The sequence below is a fragment of the Branchiostoma belcheri genome, unplaced genomic scaffold (genome assembly GCF_001625305.1).
Source record: "Branchiostoma belcheri isolate BF01 breed outbred unplaced genomic scaffold, Haploidv18h27 scaffold27, whole genome shotgun sequence".
NCBI lineage: Eukaryota > Metazoa > Chordata > Leptocardii > Amphioxiformes > Branchiostomatidae > Branchiostoma > Branchiostoma belcheri.
Window position 1 is genome coordinate 1119154 of NW_017803876.1, and position 17628 is coordinate 1136781.

The window sequence follows — 17628 nt, forward strand, 5'->3', positions numbered from 1 at the left end:
GAGAGAGGGAGAGAGGGGAGAGAGAGGGGGGTAACATCGTTAAATAAAGAGGGGAAGTAGCAATGGGTGAATTCTGCAGAGATGCAGCAATGCAAGCAAAGTTTTGTGCTCCTCCATGTCAAGGACGTCCCCATGTATGGGAATGAAGAACAATGACATGAGACCTGGAATGAAACAGCAGCACGGACACCAAATCAAATCCAACCTGCGGGAGGGCCTGGGACTCAAACTCAGACTTTCAAACTGTGTTGTATTCTATTTATGTCATACCCACCCAAGAAAACGCACCATTCAATGCCAAATTAAATGAGTGAAAATTAATGAGCGAAAATTTCGTGTCCCTAAACCTAAAATGCAAAAACATCAATTCGAACAAACGTCCGAATTCTGTATTCGAATTTTCGAAAGCGGCGCACGCGGTTAATCGAAACGCGTTCGAATCGTTCTATGGAAGCCATGGGAGCGGGATGAAACAACCGTAACAGATAAACCAACTGCAACGTAGATAAATTGTACCTTTTGCCTGTCTGACAGCACCTACCTGTGGAGAACGGCATAAAGGCCTCCGGGACCTTGACCCTCCCGCTGCCGTCCAGGAACCTGCCGGGGTCGAACGTGTCCGGGTGGGGCCAGTAGGCGGGGTCCATGTGGACGGACCACAGGTTCACCCACACCTGGGTGTGCGCGGGGATGTCGTACCCCTGCAGGCTGGTCGGGGACGAGGTGCTGTGGGGCAGGGCCAGGGGAACCGTAGTGCGGATGCGCAGGCTCTCCAGGATGGTCGCTTCTGTGTAGGGAAGCTCCTCGCGTCTGGAGTACGCCGGGATTTCGTCGCTTCCGACTATGGCATCCAGCTCGTCTTGGACTTTCCGCTGCCAGTCTGGGTTCAGCGCGAGGTACAGCAGTGCCCAGCCGAGGGTCGTCGCCGTCGTTTCCGTACCTGCGTCGAAGAGCTCCTTCGTAATGTGAGGTATGGTCACCTCCGTCACAGACATCTCCCTTCCACTCTTCTGCTCGATCTCCAGCAGGCACATGTCGATGAGATCCCGTATGTTTGTTGGATCGAAAGTCTCCTTGTGGTCCGCAACAAACTTGCCAAACCACTGATGCGACTTGTGGTAGATTTTCTCCCATTCCTTTAACATGCCGCGAAAGCCGGGGACGTGCCTCAATGCTGGGTAAAAATTTAGCGGCTGGGCGTCCAGGAATAGCTGGAAGGTGCGATCGACTCGCTCAATCTCCTCTTTGAAATTTGGGTCGTCGGGTTCGAACCGTCTGCCGAGCACGATAGAGGCGATGACGTTACAGACAGCGGTCTGGATGAAGCGGCTGACTTCGAAAGGTCTCCCCTCCTGGTCCTAAACGTGGTACATAATGATAATTAACACCTGACAAAAGCAATAAGCTGTCAAGCTCCTTGACAAGATGCAATGTTCGTATATACATGCGGTGATCTCAAATCACTTTTATGACCACTAAGCTTAGCAGGGGAAAAGTGGGGTGTTTGAAGCGCTTTCGTCAATGTCATTTCGTGCTTAACGAATAACTGAGCTGCTAACCTCATATGTACACTTAAAGGTGAAAGAAAGAAAATAAGAAAAACTTTCACAAGAGATTGAGAAGGAAACAACTGTAACATGCATATGAACAAAAATATCTAGACCATTGCAAAGAAGCAATATTTGCGTTGTATGCCCACCTTAAAACATGAAACAAGTACCCTACATTCACGTCGGATGATTGGTTGCATTTTCTCCTTGCCAACACCGAAGTGACGAAGAGCAGACAGACCAAAGCGCCGTAAATACTTCCATTTCTTGCCGTATTTTCCTAAGGTCACGCCTGCAGTAGACACAGTGTGGGTTAGTTCATGTTTATTGGATGCCGACTTTTTCGACATCCACCTGACAGATAGCAGAAAACTACGCGTAGGCCAATGTTGGAAAACAGTCCGACAGGGACGTCCTCTAAACTTGACCAACTCCTGTGGTTGCTGGTCGCCATATATGCAACAGAGTGTTTACCGGTAGCTCCCACGACGTGAAAGTACAATTTTCCTTATGCCTTGCAAATGATACCTTTCTAGTTTTTGTTAAACCCTAGTAGCCTGATCAGCAAAACATTTACCTTCTTCCCTACAGTCGAAGGCATCGGTGATGAACAGAGCGGGTCTGTCCGAGATGTGGGCCCCCTTCATGACCAGGGCCTCCCTGACGGCGGCGCACCCGTTCACAACCACCACGTCCTGCGGACCCATCCGCAGGCTGAACACGTCTCCGTACCGGCGCCGCCACGCCGTCAGCTGCAGGTGGGGCTCCCGTGGGCTCAGGGACAGCAGGTTCCCCAGGAACGGCAGCCCGGGGGGGCTGGGGGGAAACTTGTCGGGACGTCTGCGGCGTCCCACCCATGTCCGGAGACAGAGGAGAGACAGGAGGAACGTACAGACCCACACAAGGCCTGTGCTCAGGTCCACGGACTCCATTGCCATCCACTACGTGTTTGTCTATCCTGTGCCTGGCATCGATAAGATCCTTTTTAATAGCGTCCAAGGCCAAAGTTGAAGCCCGCTCTATTTACTTGCGCGTCGAGCGCCAAGAGGAGGTTATATAGGACATTCTTGGTGTGACATCACGTCGCAACTGATTCATATACCACTGCAGCGGTGGTGTCTCATCTCATGGTATTGACATAGAAGCAGTCTATTGACATTAGCTCTGACTCGATCATAGCCTTGGGAATAACAAGGTCGAAATCAACGACCAAATGACCCTTGCGTGTTCTATGTACGTGCGCGCGCTGTGTGGCACGTACACTAGTCTAGGGCCTGCATGGGGAGGGGGCTGGGGGGTATGGTAGTGACTACGAATTACGCAAAACTTCGCCGTCGATTACCAATTACGTTTAAAGTCTCAGAGCTGACTACGACTTTACGCTTTGCGGCTAATGTACTGATTACGTTGACTTTTTGGGAGGCTGCCTACGGATTACGAAGACTAAAAAGGCCTGATTACGCCTTTACGAAAGGGCATGCAGGCCCCCATAAAATCTTTATTTCTTATCTTTAAATCTTATTGACACAACACAAGTACAGCAACTTTCATAGATGACATTTACGACATAGTCGTGCAGGGTTTAACAAAATTGACAGTGGCATGCTTCTACCAAGGAGGTTTAAACCTCAGTGCTTCTACGTCTTGCGACAGATGGCCAGTATCTTGTACGGCCCGGGCAGGAGAGTGGCTCCCATCACCCCAGACAGATCTGGCTCAGGCGCGCCCTCTGGTAGTTTGAAGGTGAACTGCTGCAGCAGGGACGTGAGGAACAGGAAAAGTTCCATCTTGGCCAGCTGCTCGCCGAGGCAAATTCTTCTTCCTATGTATCAAGAGAGACAGAGGTAACATCTAATAAAAACCACGCTAATAAAGAGAGAAGAAAAAAGAGAAGCCATTCACTCAACCGAGACGGGGGCCGACATCGTCTACAGGAGAGCGTAGACGATGTCGGTTGTGCGTCTAGGAATAGCTGGAGTAGTGTGACGTCAACACCCTTGACCCAGTGTTGACTTCTCAAAGAAGCCACGTGACTGGATCAGTCTTCTGATGAAGACCAGGGTGATAGATCGAAAGCTCTAGGTGAGAGAGAAATTCTGTGTTGGATCTTAAGTTTTAAGTTTAAACATGTAACGTAGCTAAATTGTACGTTTTGCCTAGCTGCCTGACAGGACCTGACAGCACCTACCTGTGGAGAACGGCATGAAGGCCTCCGGGACCTTGACCCTCCCGCTGCCGTCCAGGAACCTGCCGGGGTCGAACGTGTCCGGGTGGGGCCAGTAGGCGGGGTCCATGTGGACGGACCACAGGTTCACCCACACCTGGGTGTGCGCGGGGATGTCGTACCCCTGCAGGCTGGTCGGGGACGAGGTGCAGTGGGGCACGGACAGGGGAACCGTGGTGCGGATGCGCTGGCTCTCCAGGATGGTCGCTTCTGTGTAGGGCAGCTCCTCGCGTCTGGAGTACGCCGGGATTTCGTCGCTTCCGACCACGGCATCCAGCTCTTCTTGGACTTTCCGCTGCCAGGCTGGGTTCAGCGCGAGGTACAGCAGTGCCCAGCCGAGGGTCGTCGTCGTCGTTTCCGTGCCTGCGTCGAAGAACTCCGACGCAATGTGACGTATGGTCACCTCCGTAACAAATGTCTCGCTTACACTCTTCTGCTCGATTTCCAGCAGGCACATATCGATGAGATCGCGTATGTTGGTGGGGTCGAAAGTCTCCTTGTGTTCAGCAATGAACTTGCCGTACCACTGATCAGATTTGTGGTCCATCTCCACCCATTCCCTGAACATGCCGCGAAAGCCGGGGACGTGCCTCAACGCTGGGTAAAAGTTCAGCGGCTGGGCGTCCAGGAATAGCTGGAAGGTGCGATCGACTCGCTCAATCTCCTCTTTATATTCCGGGGCGTCAGGTTCGAACCGTGTCCCGAGTACAATAGAGGCGATGACGTTACAGACAGCGGTCTGGATGAAGCGACTGACTTGGAAAGGTCTCCCCTCCTGGTCCTAAACGTGGTACAAAATGATAAATGCATTGATGCCGTACAAAAGGCAATGTTTGGAAATACACGAGCGGAAATCTTTTATTATGACCACTATTATAAAGCGTAGCACGGGTCAGGGGGAGGTGTCTGAAGCGTTTTCGTCAATAACTGGAGCTGCGCTGGTGTCAGTAGTCGGATTGATCCTGTGTTGTACCTCCTATGTACAATTAAAGATGAAAGGAACAAAAAAATGAAAAAAAGCTTTTGCAAAAGAATCAGAAGGAGACGTCGGCAATTGCTATCACAAGTGCTACATGAGCAAACAATGCGATGTGTGATATGTCCCTTATATAGTGTTCTCACCTTAAAACATGAAACAAGTACCCTACATTCACGTCGGATGATTGGTTCCATTTTCTCCTTGCCAACACCGAAGTGGCGAAGAGCTGACAGACCAAAGCGCCGAAAACTCTTCCATTTCTTGCCGTATTTTGCCATTATTAAGCCTGTAGTAGAAAAATAGTCTGAGTTAGCCTTGTTGTTAGCCTTCTTACCTGTGACGGTTGTCAGTGACTTTGACATTGTACCAAGGTATAAAGAGGTTGGACGTTGACCTCAAGCATGTATTTACGGGTCATGCCATTCTTGGTCGATCAGCATGTTTGCACCCATAGTTCCAAATGTTCGGACGTGTATGCTTATATCATAAACTGATTCAGAAGAGGTAACGTACGGAAGTATAAAATCAATCCATGAAAAATTTTCATGTTGGAAAAATCACATACTGACGTACATAATCACAAATGTGTGATGTAACTACAATACGACTTAATTTGTAAACTTTGTATATATGTCTTTAAACTTCTCATTTGTTCTACCGGGATTCGCTCATTGTTGTAAAGGTTGATTAGTCTGATCAGCAAAACGTTTTAATTACCTTCCTTACAGTTGCAGACATCGGTGAGTAACAGAGAGGGTCTGTCCGAGAAGTGAGCCCCCTTCATGACCAGGGCCTCCCTGACGGCGGCGCACCCGTTCACAACCACCACGTTCTGCGGACCCATCCGCAGGCTGAACACGTCTCCGTACCGGCGCCGCCACGCCGTCAGCTGCAGGTGGGGCTCCCGCGGGCTCAGGGACAGCAGGTTCCCCAGGAACGGCAGCCCGGGTGGGCTGGGGGGAAACTTGTCGGGACGTCTGCGGCGTCCCACCCATGTCCGGAGACAGAGGAGAGACAGGAGGAACGTACAGACCCACACAAGGCCTGTGGTCAGCTCCACGGACTCCATTGCTATGCAAGACGTTATTTTATCGCCAGACAAATCGATTCTGGCGGCCACCGGAAAATAGGCCAAAGTTGAATGACCCTAGCTTGCTCTACTTTTCGACATATTTACTCGCGACATATAATTTACATCTAACGTTACATCATAGTTATTTTTTCTAATCAGTGCAAAGTGAACCTGATATTAACATCGTATATAGATGATTTTCGGTTGAATATAATGCCACATCAATTCCCCTCGCTTAATTACACATAAGCCTATCAAATACATTCTACATAATGGTCAAAAAGTAGAAAATCTCTAAGAGGAGTTCAACAAGAATCTGTTTACAGCAGTCTTGAACTTCGGGTTTAACAAAAACTAGAAAGGTAACATTTGCAAAGCATATCCATAATGTTTTTATGTTTTGTTTCTTAGTCCTCTTTAGAAATCAGCTCATGTAGCTAGTAAGAGAGTAAGAAAAAAAATAACCTTTAAATGGGGATGGTCTAGGTCAATAAAACACTATTCTGTTTATTTTACTCAAGTACATTCATATAATGTGTTATATGCTGACCATCCCCTCCAACTCTGTCCTGCCACTTGCTACATTATCTAGTGCCTCTGTACAGCGCCAGTTACCATGGTGACTGTCGTCTGGTGCAGGTCATTGACCTTTTTCTTTGGAGAAGAAGAAGAAACAGAGCAAAAACAATATAGTTTCTTTCTAGATCTGCGAAGGTAATTATAATTATATAATGGATAATGACAGGCTATTTATATATGCTAGGGACCCGTAGCAAATCGGACGGAGCCCAGGCTAGATCATACATTGTAACGGCCATGGAAAAAACAAGTCAAAGTCGAAGAATCATGAGAACGCTTGCTCTATTTACTCACGTCAACGTATAACACGGCCAAGATAGACTGCTCCAGTGGAGTAAAAGTCAATAACGTTATCATGGTTTGTTAAACACTGCAACAAGTAACCGTGACATAACGTTACAACTTACATGTCATCTATGAAAGTCGGTGTACTTTATTTCGATGTATGCGTAGTTATAACGTTATGTGCCAAACAGCGCGCACGTACCAGCGTTCAACTTGAAACATGATGGAGCACGTAAGGGTCATTTGTTCTTGGACTTTGGACTTGTTATCCCCAGCGAGAGTTGCAACGACCGAGCCGGAGCCAATAATAGCAGGCTGCTAGTAAAATAACGAAGTGCACGACAATGCCACCAGGTCACATGAATTGGTTGCAACCTAGACGAAACGTTACACCAATATATGATCATATACACCAAGGGGGTCCTAAAATAACCTCCTTGGTTACACGGCACGCATACAGAAAGTGTACTAAAGGTCATTCGACTTTGACCTGTTTTTCCGTTGTCTGCATTACGGTACAAAATAACGTAATTAGTGCGTGACAATTGAGTCCGTGGACTTGACCACAGGCCTTGTGTGGGTCTGTACGTTCCTCCTGTCTCTCCTCTGTCTCCGGACATGGGTGGGACGCCGCAGACGTCCCGACAAGTTTCCCCCCAGCCCCCCCGGGCTGCCGTTCCTGGGGAACCTGCTGTCCCTGAGCCCGCGGGAGCCCCACCTGCAGCTGACGGCGTGGCGGCGCCGGTACGGAGACGTGTTCAGCCTGCGGATGGGTCCGCAGGACGTGGTGGTTGTGAACGGGTGCGCCGCCGTCAGGGAGGCCCTGGTCATGAAGGGCGCACACTTCTCGGACAGACCCGCTCTGTTCCTTACGGAAGCTACTTTCGCCAGGAAAGGTAACGTTAAATCTATTTTGATATGTTATCAGCTTTTCTGTCCCTTTCCTGGGCTAACAATGCCGACGCGTGCTTAGCCTCACCCACATCTCCAACCCCAACCAGATACATGTATTTTGGTGGCTGTAAAGGCAGTATCAGATTGGTCAGCAGGCTGTATCCATGAACCATTTACCACTCCATTAAAGTTGGCATACTACTGAAAAAGATATCAATACATGATAACGGGTGCGCCGCCGTCAGGGAAGCCCTGGTCATGAAGGGGCCCACTTCTCGGACAGACCCTCTCTGTTGCTCACGGAAGTTACTTCCTCCAGGAAAGGTAAATCTATGTTGTTAGCTTTTCTGTCCCGACCCTTCATGAGCTAACATTATAACATTGCCGACCCGTGCTTGGCCGCAATCGCACCCACCCACATCTCCACCCCCAAGCAGATTTTGGTGGCTGTAGAGGCAGTATCAAATTGGCTAGCAGGCTGCATCCATGTACCATTTGACACTCCAGTAAGGTTGGCTTAAAATAGATATCAGTACAAAAAAGAGAGCCAGATAAAAACGCCTATCACACGCCAAAAAATTAGCCTAAACCTCTGCTTGGAGAGTTCGAGGAAATAGCCTATATACTGCCCCTGGCAACAGCCTGGCACCCAGGCTATTAAGTCAGTGTATTTACGAGTACACACAAGATAAAATGGTTCCTACAAAGAGTTGAAAAGATCTGTTTTTTTTACTATAACGTTAATGACAAAATGAAGCTTGTTGACCTCCGGGCTGTGTCATGACCGAGCTGAATGTTTTTTTCGACCTTTATCTAACCTTGAAACCGTAACGTTACAATGTTCTACAGGAATCATCTTGCGAAAGTATGGAGATGACTGGAAGAGCTTCCGACGTTTCGGTCTGTCCAGTCTTCGCCACTTCGGTGTCGGCAAGAAAACACTGGAGCCCAGCATTCAGCAGGAATGCCGCCGACTTTGTCAGAGCTTTCAGGTAAGTCTATTATCTTAAGTCATATAACAAGGAATATTGCATGAACGAATTAATAAAGGATAACATGTTACATATAGAATACTAGTAAAGTTACACCGTGTTGTATTTTATTTACATCATACCCACCCGAGAAAAAAAAACTCAATTTCAATGCGAAATGTGTGAAAAGTTGAGAAAATTTGGTGTCCCAAAGCAAACAAACAAACAAACAAACAAACAAACAGAGAAACAAACACAAAAAGAAATTGTAACAAGATCGATACCAACGTCCGAATCCGTATTCGAATTTTCGAAAGCGACGCACGCGAACAGGTGAAACGCGTTCGAATTATTCTATGGAACATTCGAATTATTCTATGGAACATTCTACGTCTCACTGACAGGGCCACATTTTTCTCTTATAGGATATGGATGGAAGGCCTTTCGATGCGAGCCGCCTCCTTCAAATTGCCGTCGGCAATGTCATCAATACCATTGCAATCGGAAGACGGTTTGAGACAGATGATCAGGAGTACGAGGAAGAACTGAGGAGAGTTGACTCCGCCTTCAAGCTGTTTCTTCAGGCCCAGATTCTGAACTTTTATCCCACACTACGATATGTTCCCGGACTTCGTGGCATGTTTAACAAGTGGAAAGAATGTGCCTTTCAATCACTTCGGCGGTATCAAATGATAATCGACCACCACAAGAAGACGTTCGACCCTTCGGAGACCCGGGACTTAATTGACATGTGTCTGCTGGAACTGCACAAAAGAAAGGGAAGCGAAAGCTTCATGAGAGAGGATAACGTGCTGCACATCGTAGGTGATTTCATAGTGGCAGGTACGGAAACGACGGCGACAACTCTGTCCTGGGCACTGCTGTACCTCGCGCTGAACCCAGCCTGGCAGCGGAAAGTCCAAGAAGAGCTGGATGCCGTGGTCGGAAGCGACGACATCCCGGCGTACTCCAGACGCGAGGAGCTGCCCTACACAGAAGCGACCATCCTGGAGAGCCAGCGCATCCGCACCACGGTTCCCCTGTCCGTGCCCCACTGCACCTCGTCCCCGACCAGCCTGCAGGGGTACGACATCCCCGCGCACACCCAGGTGTGGGTGAACCTGTGGTCCGTCCACATGGACCCCGCCTACTGGCCCCACCCGGACACGTTCGAGCCCGGCAGGTTCTTGGACGGCAGTGGGAGGGTCAAGGTCCCGGAGGCCTTCATGCCGTTCTCCACAGGTAGGTGGTGTCAAACTGTCAGTAGTTAGTGAAATCTAACTACATAACAGTTGGTAATGATCGTCTAATGTTTCTAACGCATTGCTCTCTGTCTTTCCAGGTAGGAGAATTTGCCTCGGCGAGCAGCTGGCCAAGATGGAACTTTTCCTGTTCCTCACGTCCCTGCTGCAGCAGTTCACCTTCAAACTGCCAGAGAACGCGCCTGAGCCAGATCTGTCAGGAGAGATCGGCGTCACACTTCTGCCCAAACCCTACAAGCTGGAAGCTATTCCCCGCAAGCCTTCAATGTAATCTTGAAGAGCAGACCAATAAGCAAATATTTTTTTAATTTTTCAAATCCTAAATTTCAAGTCAGTCCATTGATCTAAAGTGGCATTAATCAAAGTTAAAAAAGACTTTCTGTTGACAATACGTCTACCCAATTGGAGTCTTTCCTCTGACATATAACGTTACATATGTCTAAAACAAGAGAATCGTGTATGGCATGTCTAACCACAAATACAAACATATAAATGACAGCATTACTGTATATTGCTTTATTGACAACAATGCAAGACACATACTGTGTAACACACAGGACAAGTAATGTACAGATATGGTGATCGATAAATAAAAGGCTTTCAAAGCTGGGATCGAACCCACGGCCCCCGGGCGCCAGCTTACAATTCGACGCTTCTACCGAATCGGCTAAAAGGTCTAGACCCATCGGCCGGGTCAGTTGGTAGCCCCTATAAACCCCACACTGTTACGCGCATACAAACCTGGCCAAACCTGTTTTCACGTTGTCTGAATTTCGGTAAAATAAATTAGTGCGTGGCAATGGAGTCCGTGGAGCTGACCACAGGCCTTGTGTTGGTCTGTACGTTCCTCCTGTCTCTCCTCTGTCTCCGGACATGGGTGGGACGCCGCAGACGTCCCGACAAGTTACCCCCCAGCCCCCCCGGGCTGCCGTTCCTGGGGAACCTGCTGTCTCTGAGCCCGCGGGAGCCCCACCTGCAGCTGACGGCGTGGCGGCGCCGGTACGGAGACGTGTTCAGCCTGCGGATGGGTCCGCAGGACGTGGTGGTTGTGAACGGGTGCGCCGCCGTCAGGGAGGCCCTGGTCATGAAGGGCGCACACTTCTCGGACAGACCCGCTCTGTTCCTCACGGAAGCTACTTTCGCCAGGAAAGGTAACGTTAAATCTATTTTGATATGTTATCAGCTTTCCCTGTCCCTTTCCTGGGCTAACAATGTCAATGCCGACGCGTGCTTGGCCGCACCCACATCTCCAACCCCAAACAGATACATGTATTTTGGTGGCTGTAAAGGCAGTATCAAATTGGTCAGCAGGCTGTATCCATGAACCATTTACCACTCCATTAAGGTTGGCATACTACTGAAAAAGATATCAATACAAGATAAAAGATGAAACGCCTCAAATCACGCCAACAATTAGCTGAAGCCTAAACCTCTGCTTGGAGAGTATGAGGAAATAGCCTATATCACGTGTCTATATTATACATGTAGTGTCCCTGGCAACAGCCATGCACCCAGTCACTGTATTTACACACAAGATAAAGGGTTCCTACAAACAAAGAGTTGAAAAGATCTGCGTTTTTTCCTCAAGGTATGGCAAAATGACGTCGACAGCCGTTCTCTATGTCATGGCTGAGCTGAATGCTTTTATAGAACTCTACTTGAAACCGTAACGTTACAATGTTCTACAGGAATCATCATGCGAAAGTATGGGGACGCCTGGAAGAGTTTTCGACGCTTCGGTCTGTCCAGTCTCCGCCACTTTGGTATGGGGAAGAAAACACTCGAGCCCAGCATTCAGTGTGAATGCCGCCGACTTTGTCAGAGCTTTCAGGTAAGTCCATTATCTGAGTGAGTCATATAACTATAACTGGTACGTGATATTGCAGATACATAAAGAATAGAATACATCGTGTTGCATTTTATGTCATACTCGCCCGAAAAAATATTTCGATGCGGAATGTGTAAAAAAATTGAGAAATTTTGGTGTCCCTAAACAAAGAAGAAATTGTAACAAGATGAATTCCGAAGTTCGAATCCGTATTCGAATTTTCGAAAGCGGCGCACGCGAAACGCATTCGAATTATTCTATGGAACATTCTATGGAACATTCTATAGGACATTCTATGGGACATTCTATGGAACATTCTATGGAACATTCTATGGAACATAAAAGATTGTACATCTCCATCCCACATTTTCTTTTCATACATAGGATATGAATGGAAGGCCTTTCGATGCTAGTCGCTTCCTTCAAATTGGAGTCGGCAATGTCATCAATACCATTGCAATCGGAAGACGGTTTGAGACAGATGATCAGGAGTACGAGGAAGAACTGAAGAGAGTTGACGTCACCTGCAAGCTGTTTCTTCAGGCCCAGATTCTGAACTTTTATCCCACACTACGATATGTTCCCGGACTTCGTGGCATGTTTAACAAGTGGAAAGAATGTGAAGTTCGCTTTCTTCGGCGGTATCAAATGATACTCGACCACCACAAGAAGACGTTCGACCCTTCGGAGATCCGGGACGTAATTGACATGTGCCTGTTGGAACTGCACAGGAGCGAAAGCTTCATGAAAGAGGATAACATTCTGTACATTGTGAGTGATTTCATAGCGGCAGGCACGGAAACGACGGCGACGACTCTGTCCTGGGCACTGCTGTACCTCGCGCTGAACCCTGCCTGGCAGCGGAAAGTCCAAGAAGAGCTGGATGCCGTGGTCGGAAGCGACGAAATCCCGGCGTACTCCAGACGCGAGGAGCTGCCCTACACAGAAGCGACCATCCTGGAGAGCCAGCGTATCCGCACCACGGTTCCCCCTGTCCGTGCCCCACTGCACCTCGTCCCCGACCAGCCTGCAGGGGTACGACATCCCCGCGCACACCCAGGTGTGGGTGAACCTGTGGTCCGTCCACATGGACCCCGCCTACTGGCCCCACCCGGACACGTTCGACCCCGGCAGGTTCCTGGACGGCAGCGGGAGGGTCAAGGTCCCGGAGGCCTTCATGCCGTTCTCCACAGGTTGGTGTTGTCGATCAAACTGCCAATAATAATCGAAACGGTTTATTTTTTAAGCTACGTTACAGTTAGTAACGTAGCTACGTTACAGTTAGTAACGTTATGCTATGTTCAGTGCATCTAGATCAATGATTCGTAATCAGTTTCTTTGGAAAAAGTTACATTTTTGCCTTCATGACACTGCTTCTGTTGGTATTGGAAACATTCTGCAGGAATAAAATTACTTAAAGAATGATGTATCTAAAAGTAGATCCATTAAGGACTTGTTATGGCACAATCATCTACCGTTTCAACTACAAATGTACTTCAATATTGCTCCATCTCTGTGCAGGAAGGAGAATTTGCCTCGGCGAGCAGCTGGCCAAGATGGAACTTTTCCTGTTCCTCACGTCCCTGCTGCAGCAGTTCACCTTCAAACTGCCAGAGGGCGTGCCTGAGCCAGATCTGTCTGGAGAGATCGGCGTCACTCTTCAGCCCAAGCCCTACCAGCTGGAAGCTATTCCCCGTAAGGCTTCACTGTGATTTTGGCGAGTACATTGAGGGGAAAACAATCATTCTTTCAAAATGAATATGCTACTGGTTGTGTACCATATTCCTGCCAACAACTCAAGAGGTTGGAGGCTCCTTCTTTTGAGTGCCCATCCATTCATTTCACATTCATGTATATATATATGTCATGTCAGGGTATAGACTCAAATCTGGTAGAATCCAACCTTGATCAACAAAGAATCCGATCTGGATGTTATAAATTTGTTAGGTTTTGTCATGGTGTCTTAATTTTTTACCTCCTTTTTTCTTCAAATTTTCAAATAGTAAATTTCAAGTCAGTCCGTGGCATGAATGAAATTTGTAAAGACTTTCTGTTGACAGTGAGTTTATCCTTGGTCTATCCAATTGGAGCCTCTCCCCCGACATATACATATGCTTCCAACACTAGAGGTGTAAATGACATTCTATTCTATTCTATTCTATTCTATTCTATTCTATTCTATTCTATTCTATTCTATTCTATTCTATATGATACTGGACAAAGCCCTATCTAGGGCATCCCGCCCAGTGACATGTGACTTGTCCAACCACAAATACAAAAGTACAGATGACAGCATTACTGTATATTGCTTTATTGACAACAATGCAAGACACATACTGTGTAACACACAGGACAAGTAATGTACAGATATGGTGATCGATAAATAAAAGGCTTTCAAAGCCAAAAAGATCAAGGGACTTTTAAATACATGTCAATAAAAGTGTTAATAGAGACATCCCAAAAGTGGGCTTTGTTAAAATACTCCTATCCCTATCCTACCTTCTACCGCCTCTCTCTACTTGTAAGCTTTCATGCAGAGCACCTGAATATAATGAATTTGTAAGTATGAAGCTCAGTCACAATACTAAAGTCGTTAGATATTTACAAAATGCCATTTACATAAGTATAAAAGTAAATTTTGCTCCTCAGGACATGATTAAGACGCTATTTTCTGTACAAAGCTATAATCCATGTAGTACTGAACATAAGCAATATTTCTTAAAAAGGCAGTGTCTACATGTCTGACACATATTGATATAATGTCAAATTAAGTACAATTGCCACAGGACAACAAACTGCTGTCACAGTTCTTTTTACACTACTTTGCTACAACATGAGCACGCTATTGCTACAACATATTTACAGATCAAAGTACATATTGTATCCAAATTGGCAATTTGATCAACTTATTGCCTGTCTTTCTATCTATTATAATGCCAGTGTCAGTGTTCCAATGCTGGGTGCACAAAATAGTGATCAACAAACTGCAGCAAAAAAATCATGTATGCATTTATCTAAATTTTAATCTAGCCTATCTACTTCAATTGTCAGTTTTTGCAAGATAAAATTTTGTGATGTACTCTGCTTGAATAAAATTTCTTGTATTTCACTGATTTGCACTTGTCCTTATGAAATGTGATGGACAGTGGTGCAGGCAATAAGTCTACATAAGACACAAGGAAATTTGAAGTAAAAATTCATTCTGCACACATATATATTGTACAGCGACAACATATCGAATCCACTTATCGTATAATACATTGTACATACTTCTACCACAGGAGATATGACAAGCTGCCAGTGTCTTTCCACTGACAAGTGCAGTTGCATTTGTTCACCTTTTAGCAGTCTGAGTAGCTTAGTACATGTAATACACTTGATTTCACTGTATACCTCGACTTGTACATCTTTGACTATGAAGACGAAATATATACCTGGACATGGATTTAACAGTGCTACAAAACTGTAAACAGTGGAATAACATTTTCTAATGACAATTTTGAGTAATTAATGAGTAATTAGACCATCAGTATATGTCACATATCACTCTCTTCATTGAAAAGACCTTTCAACACCTTTGCAACAGATAAACTCAAGTATATATACTTTGTTCGAGTATCAAAAACTATCATAAGAATGTCTTCACTGCATGTTTTCGTCTCTCCTTCACAAGTACAAATACCAACACTACAGGTTACAGCAGGTCCTCTTCTACCAAGTTTTACACCTGTAAATAATGATTGTTGGTGTTGGCTACCTGTCAGTGCTTGCAGAAGAAAATATACGGAATTCCGGAAGAAAAACGGCACTCTGGCAGCTAGAGTACAGGTCAGCATTGTCAGTTGGACTTGGGAAGTTTGAGCCATGATACATAATGGAGTACTAGACAAGTACTAAGAGAGCTTTTGCATGGCCTCCACTAGCCTGCTTACCAGACCACAAATAACAGAGAGGATAAGGACTCAGGAGCTAAAATAGGTTTGGTAACAACCCGGCTAGGCCTCCACACCACAGAAAATGGTCATACTTTTAAGTATATGGCTATCTAAGAGACTGCCATACACCTTGGCAGAGAATTCGATTTTTACCTACTCCATTACATATATATCTACAGTCTAACTGATGAACGAAACACTACCATGACCAGGCATTTTATGTATGTATGTTTTTGTCGTTGCCTTGTTTTCTATCGCACTAAATCAAAATGTGCATATCCCCCCACCCACAACGTTTCTATACATGCGTCATCATTCTAGGTTTTTTAGCTGCCTCTGACGCTCGTGAGGCGCGGGAAGCTATGCTGGCGCGCTCGTAGGAATGCTCGCTGACTGCGGGGTAGCTGGAGTAGTTGTTGTAAGGGTTGCTGTACAGGTTTCCGTTCTTGTAGTCCTGGTAGGTTCCACCAGGGGGCGTCCATGGGGGAGGTGCACCAAGGCTGGTCTGCAGAGGGCAAGAAACAAGTTTATAAAGCTGATCTTTTATATGTGATTGAGTTACTGTAAGTGAAATAGCCAAGCTCATGATATACCTGTTATTTATTTAAACGTGACACCAAAAAGCAAACCTTACAGCAGGAATAAAACTCCCAGAATTACAAGAAGTTTGCATACACAAATTACAACGGACGATACATCCCTGATATACATTTATAATACTTCAATTTTATTCCAAGGAAACCTTTTGACTTCTGTACATGTACAGATGTGGTTTAGGAAACATAAAGCATGACTTCTGACAGTTCTTTGTCGTACAGGGTCATGGCCTGTGACCTCTCAATCTCATGTCCACGAAGCCACTCTGATGATTGACTAATTGAGGCAAGTATAGTGGACCGAATCTCCAAGCAGGTCCTTTGGTGGTTGCAAGACAGTATCAAATTGGCAGGGCAGAATCCATGTAAAAAAGCAGTATACCAGTGCAAAGGAGAAATCCTGATGAAAACAGCTAAAAATGTGTAAAAAAATCAGCCTGTGTTTACACTGCAATTTCGTTAGATTAGTAACAAGGAAGCTGAACCTACATATAAACCTTTGTTAACCTGAGACTAAACAAAGCCCACCTTTGAGGAGTAGTCCCTGTCGTCATAGTCGGCTGTGATGTAGTACTTTCTCTGGGGAGGGGGAGGGGGAACCTTGTCCTTGGCTGCTTCGTGGTCCCTGTGGATGATCTCAACCTTCTCCTTGGGCGGGGTCTCCTGCCCATCTGCTGAAGAAAAAAAATAAGATGAGGTTTCAATACAACTATCATTACATTTGACAGACAAAAACTAAGGTTTGAAGCACAATAAGGATACATTGTCTCATCATCTGTAAAGGAAATGTTTGAATTTTAACAATATTCCATCCTGCTTAGCCCCGGTTCTAACGGAAGGACCCACAATCCCCGTGCTTGTAGATCCCCGCGTCGTCTATCCTAACTGTCAATCATTTTTCTACCAACCAATCACAGGGGAGCACTACACCAAGCTCACCTCCCGGAGTCGTTGACGTACAGGAACAATACTCCAACTACTGCTTTGTGTTACTTATCAATGTGATGATTTTTTTAATTAAAAAAAGTGAATTTCTTGCTAATGCTTTCTTCTTATTGTTTTTCTTTATTTTTCTCTTCACACACTTGCAAGATCAATAAGACGATGTACAACAAGTGTTAAGACATTGGCATTGTTAAGTACATATTTTCACATTGCATATTTAGGTAATACATGTATAGACAACCAAGAGCCGCAGCATTGGTGCAATCGTTTTCTGCAATTGAAGAATGGTCAACTCGGTCAACTCGGTCCACTACCCTGGTCAACTCGATCCACTACCCTGGTCAACTCGGTCAACTCGATCCACTACCCTGGTCAACGTCGGTCAACTCGGTCCACTACCCTGGTCAACTCGGTCAACTCGGTCCACTACCCTGGTCAACTCGGTCCACTACCCTGGTCAACTCGGTCAACTCGGTCCACTACCCTGGTCAACTCGGTCAACTCGGTC

At 46.3% G+C, this 17628-nt stretch overlaps 4 protein-coding genes across 4 annotated transcripts in view; 2 read left to right on the forward strand and 2 right to left on the reverse strand.

The window, feature by feature from the left end:
* LOC109472267 (cytochrome P450 2D6-like) overlaps nt 1-2482 on the reverse strand; it is a 2773-nt gene extending 291 nt beyond the window's left edge. The window contains exons 1-3 of the mRNA XM_019771930.1: nt 2128-2482; nt 1700-1842; nt 542-1358 (exon numbers count right to left, since the gene is read on the reverse strand). Coding sequence (XP_019627489.1) covers nt 542-1358; nt 1700-1842; nt 2128-2482 — 1315 coding nt within the window. The remainder of the gene's footprint in view (nt 1-541; nt 1359-1699; nt 1843-2127) is intronic.
* Nucleotides 2483-3131: 649 nt separating this feature from the next.
* LOC109472268 (cytochrome P450 2U1-like) lies at nt 3132-6278 on the reverse strand. Its single transcript, XM_019771931.1, has 4 exons — nt 5471-6278; nt 4897-5039; nt 3739-4555; nt 3132-3372 (listed from the first exon to the last, which is right to left on the reverse strand). Exons 1-4 carry the CDS (start codon nt 5820-5822, stop codon nt 3188-3190), a joined length of 1497 nt encoding a protein of 498 aa, XP_019627490.1. The 5' UTR covers nt 5823-6278; the 3' UTR covers nt 3132-3187.
* A 631-nt stretch (nt 6279-6909) lies between these two features.
* Nucleotides 6910-10107, forward strand: LOC109472128 (cytochrome P450 2D6-like). Its single transcript, XM_019771705.1, is given in 6 exon segments — nt 6910-6921; nt 7225-7585; nt 8341-8362; nt 8425-8575; nt 8980-9796; nt 9897-10107. Coding segments are annotated over 6 exon segments (1554 nt in total). The 3' UTR covers nt 10088-10107.
* A 479-nt stretch (nt 10108-10586) lies between these two features.
* LOC109472270 (cytochrome P450 2U1-like) overlaps nt 10587-17628 on the forward strand; it is a 7753-nt gene continuing 711 nt past the window's right edge. The window contains 4 exon segments of the mRNA XM_019771932.1: nt 10587-10967; nt 11505-11647; nt 12029-12631; nt 12633-12837. Of these exon segments, the coding sequence (XP_019627491.1) occupies nt 10616-10967; nt 11505-11647; nt 12029-12631; nt 12633-12837 (1303 nt within the window). The 5' untranslated portion in view covers nt 10587-10615.